We start from the raw sequence: 22,543 nt of genomic DNA on the forward strand, positions 1-22,543 counted from the left end.
GAGTCAGTATGGTGTCCTTATTCTTGTAGACAGGCTCGACTTAGGGACCATTCAAAAACTTTGTGGCCCTTGATCCAAAAACTAATTTTTGGCGAAGAGCGCTATCTTTTGATGCATAATTTTTATTTTTCCTAATATTCATGGCCAAGATCATTTCTATAATTTTTGTTTTCCAATCTGTTACCAATGGTTTCGGTCTGTTACTATTGATCATAGATCGCAAAGCAAAATTTAGATTTCATATCGTGACTTTCGACTTTACAAAGTGATTTTGCGATATGTCAGTGATGACAATTTTGCGTTTTCGGATAATCTATCAGTATTCTTGTAGACTCATCACCAATAGCATTTTTTAATGCTTATCGCGTTGCGTTGCTGTCCAAAAATGTGCTTGGACTGAAAAGGAATAAGGCCCTGAAAAACCGATTCTCTGATTCGTGCCAATACAGTTGACTCACTTGATTCTAAGCTAATTAAGAAGGAGGGAGGTTTTATTTGCTGGTGGGAGAAATCGCCAAAGAATATGTGTTGATTTTTGAAATCAAGTAGTGGAGTGGCTAAGAACTAAATATGCTTGCTATATCAGCTTATAGAATTAGAGGTATGTTATGTGTCGACAAGAATTAAAAAATAAAAAAATAAAGAAAGCACATTTTGTCCTTGCACTGATTTATGTTTATACTGCAGAAAAATAAACGGTGCAAATAATCTTGAGGAGATACACTTTTAATGAATAAATACTTTTGAAGTATGGGGTAGTACTGTTTGTTGATACTATTAAGTTGTATCGAAACAACGGACGTAGCTGTTATGTGTTTTCGGTATATAGTTAGGTATCACGTATAAGTGTTGGTTACGATTTACAATACGGATCAACATGTTTTTGAAATTACAGGAAATATGAAATAAAATGATAGATCAGTGTGTCAGTAATAGAAATATAGGAGTATGTTTACTACAAGGGGTCCAGAAGCACGTAAAAAACACAAAATTTACAGGAGAAATGAGTGTACTAACCTAACCTAACATGAACTAACGTAAGCTAACTTGAACTAACCTAAACTAACGTAATATTAGTAGAAATAAGCGAAGTTCTATCATATTTCGGAAAATTATGCGGGACTCCTACACTAATATAACATAAACTAAACTTACCTAACGTAACCTAAACTAGCCTAACCTAACTTAAACTAACCAACCCTACCCTAAACTAACCGAATGTAAACAGAAATTACCAAAATACTAACATTTTTTAGAAAAGAGCTGGACCCCTTCTGCTAAACATAGGCCGAAATATGTTGCCATCTTACTTGTAGATGCATAATTTGGAATGGGTGGATGCAGGAGAAATGGGAATTTGCAGGAGAAAAGTGCAAATTCCCGTTCCTATATTGCTATAATAAAGACAGAAGACAGTGTTTCTTAGGAATTTCTCAGTGCACATTCACTTTAAGAGAACTTTACCGTTTTGCATGTAAACTTTGCGTCTGAAAGTATGCCATAAAAACAATAAAAAAAAAACTGTGCTAAGTGTCCATAAAAGGCACAAATTCCATGTAACCGGGTCAGGGCAGGAACGCAGCAGGGGAACCCGAGTGGGAGAGGAGATGAGTCAGTAAGGAGCGAGCACGTGGGCAATGGTAGGTATGCGCGTAAATGTCGGTAAAACACAACGTTAGGTTTGGTGCTTTCTTAACACATTCACTGCAATTACCTTTTCGGTTTGTACAATTCTAGTAGTGCCCACGATCTCTCCGGTCCCACTTATTCGTCCAATCTACACCTACAAAAACTGTTACAATGCACTATGCGACGGTCACATTTAAGCTCATGGCACAATAGATCTTCTGTATCGTTTCTATTTTTTCTAGCTTGAAATTAATTTCCTTACTACGATACAGCATTGTCTGACGTCAGCATTCCTTACTTTTTTTAAAAAAAAAAATCCTCTTTCGTTAGCACGAATTTCATGAAAGATAAATTTCCCCTTTTCTTTGCTGTGTTTTAGGGTTACAATCTAAAATCATTACTAGTGCTTTACAACGGTTAAAAGAAGTGAGTCCATATGAAAGATTGCAGTTTTGCGTGCAGATTCGTTTTAAGAGGGTTTAACCGTTATGGGGGGAAGGTTCTAGATTACTGGTCCCCCTATATTTTTCATAAATAGAATATTTGCTTACGTGATACATGCTCCTTTCTCCTTATGCTTGCGATGGTGATGTTTCTTTATAACCCGCGTATAGTTGCTGTGAACACTATTTATTATGAATTATATTAATCGTTTTGACAAGTCATAACTTCATGTTATTGTTCTTCCACCATTTGTGTTTATGGAACGTGTTAGTTTTTTGGGTTAGAGGGTTTTGCGCCATACGTGTGTAGAATTGTTTTCGTGTGTAGAACTCTTTCACTTCAGAGCCCTATCACCTAAGTCAGATGATCATCACTCAGACCAACAGACTCCTAGAAATTTACTTATTCAGACTCCACCGATTCGTCACTCCCTCACAGTTTTGTCTGACGCCTATCGCTATCAGGAAAGTCTGACTATTTTCCGTCTATAAATGTAAGAGACCTTGTTGTCAATGGACATCACTTAGTCCAAATACTAATTCTCTTTTTCTGAAGAGAAGACCATCCAATAAGGCTTCTCTGGTCTAGGAAAAAAAAAGTGTTTTTTGCTTCTGAGGTTAAAAAAATTATAACCTACTTCTTCTAACTAGAAGATAATGGAAGTTACTTATCCCAATAAGCTATCATTCAAGCTTATCACCTGGCTAGCTAAATGTTATCAAAACTTGGTCATCACTCAGACCGAAGGAAATCACTCATTTCTTGCTCTAGCCATCACTCAGGCTCCAGAGAAATCATTTATTCTCTGTCATCATTCAGATCTTTCCCTACAAGATAGGAAAGCTAAAAAACGAGGCAGGACCTTAATAACGTAGAATGGCTCTAACAGCCATAGTCATCCAGCCTCCTATGCTCCGAGAGGCTTCCTTTTATATGGTCGAAGACCCTTCTCTTTTTAGTTTACTTAATTTTATTTTAGTTTAAAAGTCCGCAAAAAAGTCTTTTGAATGCGAGCAACCGTCGCAAGCCTCTGGAAAATTCCATCGACCACTATAAGAAAAAAACTATATAGAAAAAAAACTTGAATGTTGAGTTCGTTAAATAAAGCTGAAAGAAAATCCAAGCAAGAAATACACATGTTTAAGCATATATACACATACAAATAAGTAAGCAATAACCAAGATGAAATTATAAATATATAACACATAATACGTATATATGTAATTAAATATATATGTCTGGCCAGACTTGGGGTCCCTGGTTCGATCCAAGCTCGCGCCGTATGGTCTTTGTGATGGACAAACACCGTGTTCGTGGGTTTTCTCGTGGTTCTCCCGTTTCCTCCCACTTTCTTCATTTCACTCATCTCTCATCATTACCGTCTCCTTTGGCCTAACCGGCATAACCGTGAGACGTAAAACTTAAAGATTTCACAGATTTACCTTTATCAGTAACAAAATTATACACACTTTTACACTAATCCTTTATTCACAAAAAATAAATACAGTAAGGGCGAACACTCGTCCTTACAAGTGGAAAAGTTCTTTTTTTTTTGTGAGTGTGTTTAGTTCTCATAAAATGTTTCTACAAAACAAGAAATTTTTAAAATGTTAAAACAACTGGAGATATCAAATAACACACCAGTAATTGTCTTTCCAGAGTGGACCGCTATGATTCACGAATTAAAGGAAATTCGCCACGGGATACAAAGATAGATATTTATTTTTCAGTATTTTTTCTTTGTTTTCTTTGCTTTTCCGTATCATATTTGTTTATAATTCAGAGTGTCTCACAAAAGGTTGTACACTGTTTCAATTTTAATAACTCGCAGAGTACGATATTTTAAGTCACAAAGTTGTTGATTATAATTTAATTTGGAATATGTTCAAAATGTTCTCCATTGGCAGCAACAGATCGTAATCAACGCTGTGGAACAGACCGACGAACATGTGGTATGGCTTCCACTGGAATGGATTCAGAGGCAATCTCAATTGCCTCTCTCGTGGTATCCAGCGTACGTGGTTTTGGGACGAAGACAGTGTTCTTCAGAATTTCTCACAGAAAGAACTTTAACGCCATTATATCGAGAGTTCTGGGTGGATATTCGACACTTCTTCGTTCTATCCACCTCTCAACAAATGTTTCATCCAAGACTTGCTGCACGTCTCGATAGTAATGTGGTGGTGCGCCGTCTTGTTGAAAAAATAACCTTCATCTATGTAGAGTTAATGAACAGCTGGCACACAACATGTTAAGGTACACTGCACCTGTCACTGTTCGTTTAAAAAAGAATACCGACAAATCCTCTGATAGACATACCACACCTGACTGGTAACTCAGGGAAAATTAACAGCTCGTTCTTCCATAATATGAGAATTATCTTTTGGCCAGTACAAACAGTTGTGGCGATTGATGGTTCCATTCAATTCAAAACTCACCTCATCAGATCAAACAATGAAATGAGTCACTATTCATTATCGCAAATCCATTCAAACTTGGAGGCGCTTATCCAAATCGACGTCATTGATTGCGTGAAGCAACATGGGAATGAGGGTTTCCACTTTGCTTAAAATACGGTGAGCATTTCATTTACTTACAAATGCCACGCGAAGCTTACCGTATGGACTTCTTTTGTAAAAGTTTGTAACCTGCTTCCCTCTTTTGTCCACTACTGATGCATTCATGCCGCATCGTCCCTTCTTCAGATCACACACAGTTCTTTCCTTCTCAGACTTATCGCGTAATTCCGTAATTGTTGCATGTGACGATAGCACAGTATCAAATTCTATCCGCCATCGTCTCTGCACTTCTTTCTTGTTCTCACATTTCCAACAATACTTTAAAATGCACTTTCGTTGCTCAAAGGAAAGGTTCCCAGCCATCGTATCAGTTACTTGTCGCTACTAGCAACTGTGAACTTAAAATAAAAGAAGAAACAAATGAATGGCTACACACCTAGTCATGAGAGCGCCAAATAATAATTTAATCAGGTTAACTTTAATACCTGCTCTGTTTTTGACATTCAAATATGTAAACCTCTTTATGTGCACCGTTTATATAACATTGTTTATTATTATTGTTATTATTATTATTATTATTATTATTATTATTATTATTATTATTATTATTATTATTATTATATGTCTACTGAAAACTAATAAGACAGAACTATTTAAGGAACTAAATGCGTGAGTACAAATTTTAATTAAAGTTTCGAATATCAATATATTTATTTAATTGTCGGAATTTTCAGCGGGTTCGCATTGAAAATTCCGGTAATTAAGTAGTAAATATATTGAAGTATACTAAAGTTTAAGCTCGTAAAATGCGTAATAATACTATTTTCCTTCGATACCGAAAATGTTATATACAAATCTTATAAACAGCTGTGCAAATTTAAAATTCTTCAAAAGCTTGCTATTCAAAAAGAAGAGTTTTATATAAATCAACTAAGTTTATATATATATAAACCTAGTTTTTGACGCCTTATTTGAATATCGTAGATAAACCATTGAACAAATCATTGAACTCTTTAAGAAGACTATCTTCATCTGTTCTAAACATCTATCTAAAATTAGTCGTTTAGAAGAGCCGTGGGTGGTTTTAAGGGTTCAGTAATATTTATCTAGGATATTCAAATAGGACATCAACAATTGAGTTGTAGAGTCGATCATGATTTTTTTAAATTTCTCCAAAAAACAAAATATTGGAGGCGGTAAAATTAGGGACAGTAGCATAGTGTTCGAAGAATGTTGCCACTTTAGTAGTGATAACGGAATAAAACTCTTCTACTCAGATTTCTCTACTGTATTATTTATGATATCTTCGTCATTAAAGAAAAAGAATAATTCAGTTGCAGTACAACTCGCATATAGTTTATAATGCAAGGTCTTGACTAACGCTAACTATGTCCAAACTCGCGACGCGGCTACTGGGCTCTTTGGTGAAAGTTCAATAATAGAGAGCTAGTCTGTTAAGAACTAGCGCCATAAGTGGGTAGCGAGCTAGAATCCTAATACAAGGAAGTGCAAAGCCCATTGAGGACGAGCCCAAGCCTTAAGCAAGCGAGAGATGAGTGCAGACGAAGTGAGCAGGAATGTCTCACGAAATAATTTCACTGTTGTAAATATTACAGCATATCACATGTTAGTTATTGTGTTATGTTTAAGAAAAGTGTTTCAAACACTTTTCTTTACTACATGTACAGACCTATTTAGACATTGCGGTATTCATTTAAAACATCTATTTAGTTTGTCCAAGTACAACAGGTTATAGTACTGTCCAAGTCCGAGTTATAGTACTGCCCAAGTGACCTACATCGCGGCGAACCCGGGTTCAATTCCCAGCTGGCAGTCATTTGGTTCAGATTTCACGTTAAGCTCTAAGTCCATTTCTCAACCAACCTAGCTGCTGAAAGAGACATTAAATCCAGTCCAGTCCCAAACGATCTAATAGATAGAAGACGTCTGCATGAGAAAAAATAGTGGCTAGAATGGGTAATAAATAGGTAATTATTGATTAATGCTCCATACCGTATATCGGAGACCCTGATCTAGTATCACATTGTTTCTTTTACTCTTCATTTTTGAAAAAGAAAATCGAGTAAATGCTTACTTTTTTTTTTTTTTTTTAATATCACAGATATGCCTGTTAAAGCCATCTCTGTCTGTATGCGAAATGGGATTTTGTCAAAATCTGTTTCATCTATGGGAGCAGCACATCCAGAGAACCCTTTTAAGAAGGAAGAGGAGGAATTAGAAAAGAAAGTTCTTCAGGCACGGGAGAAAGATATGGTAAGCAATACACTTATTATTGGTAATTACTTAATAGTTACGAACATAAGTACACCGAAAACACTATTAAAACACGTAGCTGTAAGGAATAAAATCTCGTAATCAGAGCGTAGAAAAAATTTAGGGAAAGAATCATTACAGAGTGAGAGTACAGTCTGCTGAAAATGACTGTAAGGAAAATTTTATTTTAGATTTAACAGCAGTAGCATGGAATATTGGAGGCTGCGGAAGTAGTGGGTACGAAGAGTAGATTATGATCAAGGAATAATGCTGAACAAAAGATCGGCTGTATGGTACTATGAACAATATTAAACCATTATTGTGTTGCAATCTGTAATAGAAATAAAATGCAAATTGTTTACATGATAGTTAAAAACATGAAAAACTCTTAGCATTTTTCTAAGTTTTCAAGACACGTCTTTTCATCAAGCATAGAAGGGAAGAAAGAAAAAATAAGTGAAAGAATGTTCACCGAGAGTGGCTATCTGCCATTTGTTCAAGGTAGTGCTAGAGTATGTGACAAACATATAGGTAACCAGATTAAAATTATGCATAACAAAACAAAACAAACAAAGAGGGAGAGAGAGAGAGAGAAAGAAAGAAAGGAGTGCACAGTTCGCAGAAATCATTGCTGATAAACTTTAGGATTGTATAATAAACATTGAAACAACGGAGTAAGCGATGGGATTGCTGTAATTTCAATAAAATTAATAAAATGCAATTTATTAGTTTAACTTACATTCAAACTACCTGCACCATGTACACCCTGTTTCAAAGAGAATATGCGTATTTCGAATACATATATATATTTATTAAACTTTAAGACATACGAATATGAAATTTTACACACATATTTACGAACCTCTCACGTTCAAATTACAGATGTTCAATATGTCCTCCATCAGCGACACGAACAATATCACATCGATACTTAAATTCCTCCCATACTCGGTGGACAAACACCGTGTGTGTGGGTTTTCTCGGGGTTCTCCCGTTTCTTCCCACTTTCTTCATTCCACCATTTCATTCATTACTCATCACCGTCTCCTTTAGCCTAACCGGCATAACCGTGGGACGTAAAACTCAAATATTTCATTTTCCTCCCATACTCGGGCAAGTATGTCCTGTGTTACTGATTATGGCAGTACGGATCCTGATCAACTCTTCCAGGTTCTGTGGGAGTGGTGGTACATAAACGTCTTTAACGAAACCCCGCAGGAAGAAGTCACAGGGTTCAAATCCGGTGACCGTCGAGGCCAGCTGAGACATACTAAGTCGCCAGCTCCTTGACGTCCAATCCGATTCGGTAGAGTTTCATTCAGATATTCACGCACTTGGCGACTCCAGTGAGGGGGTGCCCCGTCTTGTTGAAAAATGAAGTTGTCTTCGTGCAGCCTCGGAAACAACCAATTTTGTAACGTAGCGAGATACTGCTGACTGTTAACCGTGTTTCCATTAAAGAAGAATGGGCCGTAAACAGATGATCGGGATATCGCATAAAACACATTGACTTTGGGCGAATCTCGTACATTTCAATGACTGCATGTGAGTTCTGTAGCCCCAAATTCGAACATTTTGTTTGTTTACCTGACCACTAACACGGAAAGTCGCTTCATCACTGAACACGATGCGTTGTGCATAAGTGTTATCATTGACAATAGCATCCAGAATCTCGTTACAAAATGTCACACGTTTGCGTTTGTCATCAGGACGCAGAGCTTGTAACAGCTGTAACTTGTACGGCTTCATAACCAATCGACGTCTCAAAACACGCCAAATTGTTGTTGTCGGCACTTGTAACTCCTGACTGAAACGACGAGTTGATTTTGAAGGACTACGTTGGAAAGCAGTTTGAATTCGTGCAACATTTTCTTCAGGAACACGAGGGCGGCCAGGACTCTTTTCTTTAAATACGCATCCTGTATCTACAAACTGTCGATACCATCTGCGAATGTTCCACCCATTCGGAGGATCAATTTGGTACCTCAACCTGAAACATCTTTGCACTGTAATCACGGAATTGCACTTCGCAAACTCGAGAACACAAAATGATTTCTGCTGCGGAGGCGTATTTTCGAAATACACTGAACTCTAGCCATAAGGCATTGTGAACGGGGTTACGTTTGGCAACAATGTAGGAAAAATGAATGACGTTTATATCGCGATCACGAGTCATGACCTACATATAGCACAAAGTAAACGCCAGGTGCTGTCGGCCCTGGTAGCCGAGTGAGCTAGCGCAACATGCTAGTAAGGAAAATCGTTGTTGGCGTGGATTCAAATCTTGCGTTAGGAAAGTTTTTCTTATTATTTTTAAAATTTTTTATAATACTTCTTTCGTTAAAATAAGATTAAAATAATATTCAAAAAGTGATTTAACGATTATTTTTTAAAATTTTCATTAAACTTCTTTCATTAAAATAAGTTTGCCCTTGTACTTATACAGATCCATAGCAAAAGTAATAATAATAATAATAATAATAATAGGAACGCGTTAGAATGCAATTCAGCATTCATTTGTTTACGTGCGATGTTGCCAAACCTAATGCCTTCTGGTTAGGGCTGAGTGTATTTCGAAAATATGCGCTGCGGAGTGGCCATTTTAAACATTTGACGGTTACCAAGCAAAACAAGACAACTGACATCTATGGGCTATTAATATAGACTATGTATTCGTTTCTCCAGTAGCCGAGCCGAGGCGCAGCGATCGATAGTTTGGACAAAATAATTCTTCGTAATACGTATATTCTTTTTGAAACAGGGTGTACTTTGAGGGATGTTTCCGTATATTTTGCGGAAGTTCTGTGTATACAAGGTGTTTCAAAACACCGACAACGTTTGGGAGCTGATTCCTGACACCAAGATAAAACAAAAAGTATAGACCAACCTGGGTGCACAAACGCTTCCTTTCGGAGTTATAGGTTGCCGAAAACATGAAATTTAAAGGCCCATAGCTCCAAATTATGGGACCTTCCGTAGTCGGGTCAAGACTTCACTTAGGAACTAATATATACCCTATTCAAAAATCTGTTTCAGAATCCTGCGGTACTTCCGCAACAATCTTTATAGAAGTAGTTGGTGAGTACTTCAAATTATATGTACGTAGCCAAACTGCCTCTACAAAAATTGCTGCGTAAGTACCTTAGGATTCTGAAACATGGATTTCTAAATAGGGTACGTATTAGTTCCTAAGTGAAGTCTTGACCAGTCTACAGTAGGTTCCATAGTTTTGAAGCTATGGGCCTTTAAATTTTTGTTGTTGTTGTTATGTTTCCGGCAGCCTATAACTTCGAAAGGAAGCATTTGTGCACCCAGGTTGGTCTATACTTTTTGTCTTTTCTTGGTGTCAGGAATCACCTCCCAAACGTTGTCGGCGTTGTTTTGAAACACCCTGCAGGCCCGCAACCAGCCACAAACGTTTGGGGGGGGGGGGCATTATTATGTTAGGGGCAAGTCATCAAAAGTTATCTTACAAATATCTAAATTGTGTTTTATGAATTAATAATAGAATTTTGTATTGAGATATGAAGGGGCCACGAAAAGTTAGGAGGGCAGGCCCCCTAGCCCCCCTCTGGTTGTGGCCTGACACTCTGTATAGGCATAGTAGTATTGGACCTGCTAAACTCTGGACCCTTCCCAACAAAAAATTCTAGGTATGCGCCTGTTCTTACAGTACGTTGTAATTAACCGCGTTGACGGCAAATTGTTGGTTAGTCAGCACATACTGTAAACTACATTGGACAGGGTGTTTTCCAACTTCAGTTTTGCTATTACTAATCCACGACAATCAGACTGTGTAGTGCTCCTGCTAGAGAATGAATAAAATAAATAGAAACGACACTTCTTTTATCTAAGGAGTTTGAAAAGTGTATTCAAATTGGTCAAGCCATTAAGGCGTTACTGACAAAATAACATCCAGGGTACGTATATCCATATTTGCTATTACTACGTGTAGAACGAGAAATTTACTTAATTTATTTTAAACAATCCACTCAATGATTCTAATTAGGAATTCATTCAATGAAATCTTATTTTAAATCAATTATACCTAGTGATGAATAGGGTACATATTAGTTCCTAAATGAAGTCTTGATCCGACTACAATAGGTCCCATAGTTTTGGAGCTATGGGCCTTTAATTTTTTTTTTTTTTTTTCATTCATGTTTTCGGCAGCCTGTAACTCCGAAAGGAAGCATTTGTACACCCAGGTGGTCCATACTTTTTGCCTTATCTTGGTGTCAGGAATGAGCTCCCAAACGCTGTTCGTGTTGTTTTGAAAAACCCTATATATATTTAGTGTTACATCTGAAATATTTATAAACAAATATTTCTTAGCGGTTAACCGAAGTGAAACTCACAGCTTCACTGTTGCAAGGATATACTAGTACATGAAAATAAAATAATTTATTCTTGTCTATGCCTCCTGTACAAATAACGTTTGGGAAACAAAACAAATACGGCGAAACTGTTCTGTGTTCCGTAATGTTTGTTAGCAATTTATTTCTCGAGCCTTAGAGTTGTAGAATATACTTGGTATTACATGTCAGTAAATCACGAAGGAGTTCTTAGTCTGTAGGGAGAGGTGAAGTTTTTACTTGATAGGGTACTCCCTGCTGATGTAGTTGCTAGTGCGTGGGACTTTTGCACACGGGTTCTCGAGTTGTTATTCGATGAGAGTTTATTGTGCAAGTGCTTTTTTTTCTTTTTTTTGTTTGTTTGTTTTATTTGTGTGTGTGTGTGTGTGTGTGTGTCAAATTTACTAGTTATATATATTTGGCTCATCTTTTAAGAAATTAAAATTTCAAGTGTTTTGGAATTTATTCTAAGTTCTATGGTTGTGCTAACGCACTTAAACCAAGCGAAATGGAATGGTTTGTTCCGCTTCTCACATACACACAAAATAATAACTCATATTATATCAAAGAGAAGAAGAGTCCATAGTAAAATATCGAATCATCGTTTGCGAAGCTCATATTCAAATTATTATTATTGAAGAATAAAAAGTAATAACACTTACTTTAGTGTACTTTACAATTTCGGAATTTAATAACATCTGATGTCTGTTTACATAACTTTTAAAAATTATTTTTTGCAAGGCATTTAGGTAACGAAAGAATATTCTTGAACTACATTTTAAATAATTTTTGCCACTGATGTTACTGTGGCTGCCGCTTCCTTCCTTTCTCCCCATTTCTGCGGTTAGTGTGATCGCCGAGGGACGTCATCCTCCATAGATGACAAAGATGGTCATAGATGTCAGAAGCCCAGAAATCTAGTTTCTAATGTTAATATACAATATTCTTGAATTATTATTCTGCTAATTATAAAACTAGTTCCTCTTTAATCTGTTCTGCTAGGTCTGTCAGTAATTCTGTGTATCTAGTCCTTCAGAAAGTCGATTTTATACTTAAAAATTTCATTAATAATTTTTCCATTTTTCCTGGTTTCACTACAGTTCGTATGTTTATATGGCCATAGTCAAGTTGTGCATTATTTTTTGTGTAGATCATTTTTCATTGTATTCATTATTTCGATTTTTTTTCCTATTTTTTTCTTCAGTGTGAAGTATTGAGACCCATTTCCAGTCTCAAGTGAGGAAGAGTGTATTACTTCGTCAGTGTTTTGTTTCCGTAGCCTTTGTAGATTCTTTCTATTTCCCACCTAGGGAGGTGGTGCACCATCAGATTTACACTAGAAGTCAGTCATTTTCATTACTCATACCTCTCTGTTAGCTGAATTTCATAGACTGTATTTCCTAGACTGGTGCAAGTTTTCGTAAAAAATCTCTCATTCCCCGTGGGCGTTTTAAAATTATTTATAAGCCAACAAGCAGTGATACGTGTACAAGATTTCCCATATTCAGTACATTAAATGTTTCGCAATACACATTTGCCTCCGTGCAAACATTATCTGTACTGTGTAAATTTCCATCAATGTACAGTCATGTCCAAAATTATAGTCGCATGTCTATAAGGATGCTGTTGTAGCAATACAATTTGATAATGAATTCCCCCGGTATTTCTTATAATTAGTATGTGTATAATCGGCAAAGACATGTATGTAGTAAATTTCATGTCAAAAGAGCAGTAAATAAGAACAATAAAACGAAAGTAAAACTTTCTTGCCCATTTAGCAACATTTTGTTTTACTCATTCTAATTTTCGTATTTATAATTCTTTTCCTATGAAATTTACCACAAATATACATTTCCCAATTATACACATAGTATCAGTATTTAAAGTATCCTGCAAAATCGTTATCAAATTATATTCTTACAAGAAGACAGTTATAGATATGCGACAGTCATTTTGGACATGAGTGTACTTTGTTTCGTGTCGTTGTTTTGTTCAGTGTTTCTCATTGAATGTCAATGTCAATGGGAACAGCCTCGTCAGGAAGCAAGCTCTGGACCACATACAATAAAGTTTGATATGCCAGTTTCTATTATTTTAGTTTGTAAACATCCGCATTAGTTTTTTTTTTTTTTTTTTTTTTTTTTTTTTAAAGAATGATATGTATGGTTAATAGAAAACAAACTTTGTTCCATTCCAGCCTGTAACAGATATGGAAAATCCTTACCAAAAAGAAAAGCCTCAGTGCATTCTCTGCAAATACAAGGTGTATCCGGATTACAAAAATGTTAAACTTCTCTCCCAGTTCGTTTCTCCGTACACAGGACGAATATATGGAAGACATATAACAGGATTGTGCGCAAAAATGCAGAAGCTAGTGGAGGGTGAAATAATCAAATCTCAACGCGCAGGTATGTACTTTTCTATGTTCGTCTTAATGCGAAAATTTCCCCCCATAACTTGCCACATCAGTAACCTTTTAATTCTTTTGCACTAGGTTCAATTCATATAAAATGATCAATAAAAAGATTTTTAGTTGCTTGATCCTATTTATTTAGAAAAAAAAAAAAAGGTGTTCAGCTTTCTCGTCTTTAATTTTGCCTCTTAGCTTGAAAAGCCATAATTGAACCGTAGTGGGTGGATTTACTTCCTAATTTTAATATCAACATTTCTCAAATTCCACTTTTTCGAGGTAAAGTTTGTAATGAAGGGGTGAAATACCAGTTGACTTTTTGTTAAGATTGTATATACTGTTCTCACCATAGTTAATGTAACACCGATAAGTGCTTCGTACAATTTTTATGAGTTTTTTAAAATATAAAAAAAAAATTGTAATTTTTGCAAAATTTGCAGTATGGTAGCTCTGGTGGCACATGGAATAAAAAGGTAATTTTTCACAGAATGTACATCTATATAAGAAAAAACTACAGTAAAAATTTCAACTTTAACATTTCACTGTAAACAAAGTTATGAATTTTCAAAACTTTGACAATGGACGTGAATTTGTGCCTTAACCAAACTTTCTTTCTCTCTCTCTCTCTCTCTCTCTCTCTCTCTCTCTCTATATATATATATATATATATATATATATATATATATATATATAAAGTTACCATCTAAAAAAGAAGTTCTTAGTGTTTTCTTTCATTACAAAAAGGAATTAAACTTAAATATAAGGGAATCAGCCCACTGTGCTGCTAGTGATGTGATTCAGATTTGGGAAAAGGCTAATATTCCTACAATATTAAAAAAAACATGTGGTTGAGAAAATTGAAAATCTCTTCAGGGAGTGGCAAAAGCTGAAAAAGAACAAAGAAAACAAAGCCAAGCGCTCAAAAAGTTTGAAGAAGGAAGATGGCTCTGGAAGATCTTTTTGATATTGCCCACGCTAATGCTCTCAATATATGAAAATAGAAGAAGATAAAGATTTCCTGATAGCTCAGAGACAAATAGGACGACCCGGTAAAATGGGAAATGTTGATATGAAATTTGTAAAGAAAGAAGCAAATTCAAGAGAGAGAGAAAAGCACGTTTTGAAAAAATGAAAGAGCGTGAAGAAGAAAATAAAAGATTACTTTGTGAATGAAAATCAATTCCTCCAGATGCATGTAAACAAAACAGTTATGTGAAAGTAGTTCGATACATGAAGAAGTGGTTTCATCTTGTGATCAACTTCCAAAGGAAAGAGGTAGAAAGAATATTTTAGACAGTAACGTAGCTTCAAGCCTTGATGCAGCGAAGTTAAGTGACAGAAAAGCAGCTGTTGTTCCGTTGCTGACAGAAAAGCAGCACTAAAAAGTGTGGGATGCAACCCTTCTGAGTATAATGTGAACAAATCTTCTATTCGCCATCTTAGAATCAACAGCAGAGAAAAGAGAGCTCAAGACTTAAAAGAGTGAATTTTCAGCTAGTGTGCGTTTGACCGTTCACTAGGACGGAAAACTCGTAGAAGATGTTTAAGGTAATGAAACGGTTGATAGATTAGCAATTATTGTTTCAGGAAACGGCATTGAGTAGTTACTAGCTGTTCCAAAACTTCAATCGGGAACAGGGGAAGTAATAGGTTGTGCTGTTAATGAAACATTGGAATCCTGGAGAGTTACAGTCCAAGTGAAATGTATGTGTTTTGGTACATCAGCAAATACTGGGCTACGTAGTGGAGCATATGTCCTTCTAGAGCAAAAGATGAAAAAGAAATGCTTTATTTGGCTTGCCGAATCATAACCTCGAAATTATGCTTGGAGAAGTTGTTAGTAAGTCAATTGGAGCTTCAACAGGACCTGACATCTTGCTGTTTAAGCGATTTAAGGGTTTGTGGAACTCAGTTGATCACAGTAATTTCAAACCCGCCACATCTGACGGTTTACTTCATAAAATTGTTACCAACAGTACATCAAATATCATTGAGTTTGCTAAATATAAACTTAAGGAGTTTCAAACACGAAAAGATTACAAAGAACTTTTAGAGCTCACAATCATATTCCTTGGAGAAGTTCCAGAAAGAGGTATACATTTTAGAGCTCCTGGAGGAGTGCATCGAGTCCGATGGATGGCAAAGACAATTTACTTGCTAAAGATATACTTATTTAGGGATCAGTGCAAACTTTCCAAACAAGAAGAAACAGGAATTCGTAACATTTGCTCATTTGTTGTGAAAGTTTACGTTATCAGCTGGTTTCAAGTACCATCTGCTTGTACTGCCCCCCAGAAATGACTTGCAACTTTTAAGAAATTTAAAGGGATATGAAGGTGCCAATGAGGAAATTTCAAAGTGTGTAATAAAGAAGTTTCTCCGACAAATGAGGTACCTATCAGAAGAGCTTGTTGCACTTACTTGTTTTTTATGATGATGTTCGTCAGGGAACTAAAAGGAAAATGTTGGATACTTTCAAAAATGAAGAGAATGACGAACCATTGAAACGTGGCCAAATTGATCCTGATGTCATTCTTACAAAAGACTTGAAAGATTTTGTATCCAGTAACACCATGAGGTTTTTCAAAATCCTGGATATACCATCAGAATTTTTGCAAACAGATGTAACTGCCTGGAAAGACAACGAATCCTACAAGAAAAGCAAGGCAATAGCTAGTTCACGTAAAGCTATTAATGACGTAGCTGAACGTTGGGTTGCGCTGATGTATGAGTACAGCAAACTTCATACAAAAGATGAAGAACAAAAGCAGTATTTACTCTCGTTAGTTAAGCAATTTAGAAGCAAGAATCCGGACTCAAAGAAATCAACTTTGATGTCTTAAGATGAAGTAAAAACTGACAGTGTATTTTATTAAGTTTTTTTTATTTTTATTTTACAGTAGCAATGTATTTACATGTTTATCAAATATAACTTCTCTTGTAACTAAATTTTATTATTAATTCATTTCTAGTTTTTTAATGAAAACTTGACAAGATGGTAGCGACCCCTACAAATTAGTTTAAAAATTAAAAAAAAAAACAGTAACTTTTTTATATGATAGATCAAAATGGCAGGGTGCCCCAAAGAATATTGAAAGAACAATTTTTTCACTTATTTAAGAACCACCCTAATATATATATATATATATATATATATATATATATATATATATATACAGTGGAACCTCTACTAACGGACACCTCTGTAAAGCGGACACCTCTCATAACGGACGTATTTTGTAATCCCCAAACACTGTAATAGGAAAAACATTGTTGACAAACCTCTCTAAAGCGGACACTCTCTAGTACGGACACGGACAGTCTTTTCTGTCTCTTATAGGTATTATTTACCTCCATATTACGGACACTTTCTCTAGAAACAAGTTGGAAAGTACAGAAAAAAATAAATTTTCAGTAATGCATACATGTATCACCAAGGAAGGATTGTAATAACATTTTTCCTCGTCATCTGGCTATTCAGAAACTCAGATGAAGCGTCTTTGTTTAACAACACCCTCATATCCTTTGCTTGCATTCCACTCCCACCCAACCTGTTTTAGAATCAAAAGTGATTGACAGTTGCCTGCCATTTGGGATTCTACTGTTCCTCTGGAATCAAGCAGAAGACATGTTTGGTATATTTTGTCCGCGTATTCGCATATTGTCTTAGTGCCTCTATTTGTACAAGGAATTTTTTTTTAAGTCATTCTGCATCGAATACGCAATAAGTTGTAAGTTGTTGTGAGCTTTCGAAATGCCACGAGAAGCGCTAATGTTAAAATCGAATTGATTGAATTTTCGAAGAATATTGAGGTGTCCGAAGGATAGCTGAAAATTTTTTGTATCGGTAAAACACAAGCACCTGAGATAATATAAAACCAAGTGGTGTGAAAATGACAATGAAAATAGTGTCTCATTGCTTTGAACAAAGTTGGTGTGCAAGTGAATGTTTTTGTAGAGTGCGGAATGAAAAAAAAAAATCCTGTCTTAGGTCGATGCTAAAAGCTAAGAATTTGGAGGTAGCAACAGAAATGAATGTTTCAGATTTCAAGGTCTCGAACGAGTGGTTAGAGAAGTTTCGGATTAGACACAAAATTTCTTTCAAAGCGATTTGTGGAGAATCCGCAGATGTCGACATGCCCACAGTCATAGAACGGTTTGATAAGTTACCTTCAATAGTTTGTAATTATATTATCACCTTGTTTACTAATTTACGTAAGAAAATATCGAAACCTCTCTATAGCGGACAATTTTTTATTCCCCACGGCTGTCCGCTTTAGAGAGGTTTCACTGTATATATATATAAATGAGCAACTCGGGGAAAGACAATGGTAAGCGCCACTTCCAGTTAAATTGATTCATTAGATGGAGTAGGTTGTGATCGGACCACAAAACAGTATGTAGGTAGTTTAATTTCGGAAATATACCTGCAGATGGCAGGCGAAGTTTTTTTGTGTGTATTATTACATTGCATTGCATAGAAATGTTGAATTTTCTTTTCCAGTTTACTCGAAAGTTAGAAAATGTTTAACTTTAATTTTTTTTTTGTGCAGAAATCGTACATTCTCTGTATTCTCTGAAATTGTACATCGTACATTGAGAATTTGATATTTTGTTGTTCTTTGCAACCTTGCTTTACTTCAGGCTTTACTCCATCACAAGCATCCTTGCCATAGCAGGAGGCAAAAATAAATAAATAAATATGAAAAAATAAAGTAATTACCACCCAGCTTCTGTTCAAAATCTATTTTGCGGTTACAAATGTTTGATTTTTTTCTATTCCCATATTGACCACTACTTCCATCGAAAAGAAGAAAGTTTCCTTAAGCAATTCTGCGTTTTTCTTTCTGAACCTTATCAGTCGTTTATAATTTTTTTTAAACTTAAAAATTCTTTTGTATTATATAGATGTTTGTTTTTTGCCCACGAACTACCGTTATGCCTCCGCCTTTGCATCTTTTAATCTCAGTTGAACAAGTAGAGACAAATTAAGTATCTCAAGAAATCGTAAGTAGTAGGTAATGCAACTGAACAGTGGCGTAGTTTTACCAAGTCATCTGAGCATTAGCTAGAAAGGTTTAACAAACCAGCTTTTCTTTATACTAAATCGATCATCTCCGTAGGTCAGCGTAAAATTCGAGACTATTCGCTGCTTGCTTTTATTTATATATTCTTCCATCGTTTTAATTGACAGCAAGGAGTAATAGCGACCGATGTTGTCAATTGTTCGTATGTTCCGACACTAACGCTACAATGTCTAACGTCTACAATTACTTTACGAGAGATAGAGGTATAATACAGTACTGTACTTCTAATCAATCATACTATTCAATCAGTGAGTCTTCTATTCTACGACAGTAGCAGATAGTATAGAAGATAACATTTTAAATATTTATTTATACAAGTTCCTTCACTTGTACTTATGTGAAACAACCCATCCTATTTTTATATTTCTCCTCTACACTATATTTATTTTCAACCTGGCAACAGTATCACATGATTGCATTTCAGTATGACACTTAACCTGACATTTCTCAGTTACATTTGCTATTCTTTAATTTCTATTTTCTTCTTTCTCTTCCTATGTAATTAAGTGAAGATCACGAAAGATCTAACTTTCTTCCGTTGTATTGTGATGATTTCACTGTTTTCTTGTAAGTTGTATGAAGATCTCCTATTATGTGTTGGAAAAACCAGGAAATTCTGAGAATCGTCCGAAATATATCCTCTTTAGTGTTTGGATGTCAACAAATTAACCAACTTCATTTAATGTGTGTCTGTAAGATTAATTTATTGGAGGGTGAATATCGATTAAAAAAAAAAAAATGTGAAGCGAACTATTTTGGAAATTGTAAGAGGTAACATACATGTCGAACTTTTCTTTCCAAATATACTTACATATATAAGTAAATTTCATATGGATGTTTGAGTGGCCACTTAGTTGTACTACTGAAAAATAGGTATTAGAATGAGATTGAAATCCAGTAATTTTATGTTACTGCTGATAATATAAATTGTTGCAAAAGTTCTAAAATTAATCTTCTGTTTTTCAGGTTATATGGCTGCGTATCTGAAAGAAGTATGTTTTCTTAAGGATCCGAAACTGTTTGATCCCGATAAACCATTAAGGCCACATCGGTTTTAGGCCTATGTAGTATTTTTGTATATTTTAAATATAAAAATTATATTAAACAATTTCTGCTTTTCTTTAATAATTGTAATTATTACACGAATTGCGTAATTTCATTAGAAGATACGAATGCCTTAACGAAAAAACAGAATAATTTTTCGCCGTTCATCAAATTTTCGAAAATGTTAAGAACAACAACTTGAAATTTGTACAAATGCTTTGCACGTTGATGATTTTGCTACTTTGAATAAAGTCCCCAAAATTTGTGCGTATGATAAAATCTTATACAAATGTTCGAAGACTCTTAAACTAGCCATTTCCAATTGGTCCATGTATGCTGCAGAAGTAGGCATTTACGCGACAGAAAAACTGGTTAAACAGACGGGAAGGAAACGAGGTAAGTGGAATGGAAATGGAATAAAATAAGTGTACGATTGGTCGTGAATCGAGGAGTAACGTATCTGCAAAACTATCAACTACACCTTGTTTGCTTGTCGCCACTGTCTCCTAACTTTCTCTGTATGGTTTAGTGAAAATACGAACAGCAAGCTGCCTTTTGTGCACGTGGTTCCGGGTTTTATTCCCGGTGGAAGAGCATTACAATTTGAATGCATTAAGATGATTGGGATACTACCTTAAATTATAGATCCAGCCTCGGTGTTGAAGGGGGATGCTAAAATTCAGTAAACAACGAGCAGCACTGTGGTTACAGAACATCTATGTAGTTGGAAATGGCTGCTCTAGACTGTGGGTAAGATAGAATTTTTTGAAATTTAACTCCGAAGATGGTGTAAAGTAAGTTAAATATTTTCGTGCTTTTCACCAGTTTCCGAAACTGTTTTCGTCCTGGGAAGTAGAAACTTTGTAGACATTTTCTTCTTTCACCCAAACTGGATATGAAAACTAACTAATAGTGAAAAGCTAACTAGCTCCATTTCTAACACATTTATAATATATAGTAATTTGTGTAATAGGGATCTCATCATGCATTGAAATTTAAGTATGCACTTGATTTCGATTGTTTCTAAAGCAAATGATTGGTTCCTTCGATTCCTTAGTTCCTTCCAAAGTTACTAGGCAAAATAATAGGGCTAAAAACATAGACACTTTGCTCTTCACTTGACGGCATCGTCAATTAGCAAGCTGCAGGGTTTGCCCAAGTGGACCCAGCCCGAAATAACTCGCCGGGTTTTTTCGGGTTGGACCCAACTTAAAAAAAAACTGGGTTTTTGAGCTTTTTGTTAGTATATTATCGGTACAACTAAGGTTAGTATATTATCGGTGATCACATTGAAAGTGATTTTTATCAGATTTTGGACTTCCCTTGAGCGAATTAGATGCTTTCGTGTTATTCCCTTGAGCGAATTAGATGCTTTCGCGTTAAAGTATACAGCAACGTTCAACGTTAGACCTATATAAAGTTCTGAATGCTCTAAATGAATAAAAAGGCTTATCTTAGCTTGAAATAATTATAGAACAAATTAATGTATGGATTCTGTTTATAGCCTATTTAAAGTAAAATATGCAATTTTATATTTTAGAAAATACATTCTGTGAATAGGGTGCTTGGCGACGCCAGTGGACGTTATCCCGTATACATTTGACGAGTTCAAAGCCATAGGTGCCTGTATCACCAGTAAATATGTAAATACATTAGTGAAACTATTAATATTATTTCATACACTTGATGGTAGCACAAGTATTCTTTAGTAAAATTTGGTTTTCCAACAACAGTAGTTTAGTTCAATCATTAGTTGTTACTCTTCAAATAAGCATTCTGTAGAATCAACACCAGCAATAGCGTAAAGATTCTTGTCAAATTTAAGAAGCTTATGCTCGGAGTTCCGAAGACTACGTAACGCTACTATTTCAAATGCTAAATTTAAACTTCCGTACTTGTGGAAATGCCAATGTACAGTAAAGAAAGTTGCATTTTTGGGAAAAACCCGTCGTGAAAGAAGTGCTCGGGAAATTCCTACAATTTAACATACAAAGCATCGGAAGTGAATAAAACTATTTATTTTAAGCTCGAACATATTTAATTTCATTTAAGACATTTTGAAACATTTACTTTATAAAATGTGAATTAGCTCTTTGGTAATTGTTTTAAATTCATTTTCGGGAAAGAACCGTCTTGCTAATGCTAGGGAAATTCCCGTAATTGAACGCGCAAAGTATCGGAAATGAACTTCAACAGTAAGACCATTTATTTTATGCTGGAAAATATTTGCCATATAAGACATTCTGCAACATTTATTTTATAATATATGAATTATATCTTTGTTTTAAATTAATACATTTGGTATTCATATTTGGCAAACGTTACTAAGGCTTCTGGGATGACTCGATCTACATTTGTTTGTTTACCTGTACCACACACACATTACAGGGTACAACTTCCATCTTTTAAGTTTACATTTTCAGAGTACAAGCACGAGATACACTAAATTTTCTGTATAATTTTGGCGGCATACAAACGTAAAATTTCAAAATGGCGGACTTTTTAATATACATTTTCAGAGTAGAAGCACGAGACACTCTAAATTAGCTGTATATATATTTTGGCGGTGATCCAACGTAAAATTTCAAAATCGCGGCCATTTTTCAACTAGCGGGTATCCACGCTACAGGGCGCAATTTTCGGACTTTTAAGTTGAAATTTTGAGGGTAGAAGCAAGAAACATTCTAAATTTGCTGTATAGATTTTCTCGGCGATTCAATGTAAAATTTCAAAGTGGTGGCCATTTTTTCAAAACAGAAGTAAATAGAAAATAGTTGCAAG

At 35.4% G+C, this 22,543-nt stretch overlaps 1 protein-coding gene across 1 annotated transcript; it reads left to right on the forward strand.

Annotated features, from left to right (window-relative positions):
* The first annotated feature begins 443 nt into the window (after positions 1–443).
* On the forward strand, positions 444–19,826 carry mRpS18C (mitochondrial ribosomal protein S18C). The gene is made up of 4 exons (XM_081734296.1): positions 444–601; positions 6,715–6,866; positions 13,419–13,629; positions 19,685–19,826. The coding sequence occupies exons 1-4, from the start codon at positions 571–573 to the stop codon at positions 19,774–19,776; spliced, it is 486 nt and encodes a 161-aa protein (XP_081590422.1). The 5' UTR covers positions 444–570; the 3' UTR covers positions 19,777–19,826.
* Positions 19,827–22,543: the final 2,717 nt, after the last annotated feature.

The sequence above is a fragment of the Thermobia domestica genome, chromosome 12, assembly GCF_964235325.1.
Source record: "Thermobia domestica chromosome 12, izTheDome1.hap1.1, whole genome shotgun sequence".
In the NCBI taxonomy this organism is placed as follows: Eukaryota; Metazoa; Arthropoda; class Insecta; order Zygentoma; family Lepismatidae; genus Thermobia; species Thermobia domestica.

Coding starts and splice junctions, on each gene's coding strand:
- mRpS18C (XM_081734296.1), top strand. CDS start 571: ATGCTTGCTATATCAGCTTATAGAATTAGAG. Junction 602..6,714: donor ATCAGCTTATAGAATTAGAG/GTATGTTATGTG, acceptor TTAATATCACAG/ATATGCCTGTTAAAGCCATC. Junction 13,630..19,684: donor AATCAAATCTCAACGCGCAG/GTATGTACTTTT, acceptor TCTGTTTTTCAG/GTTATATGGCTGCGTATCTG.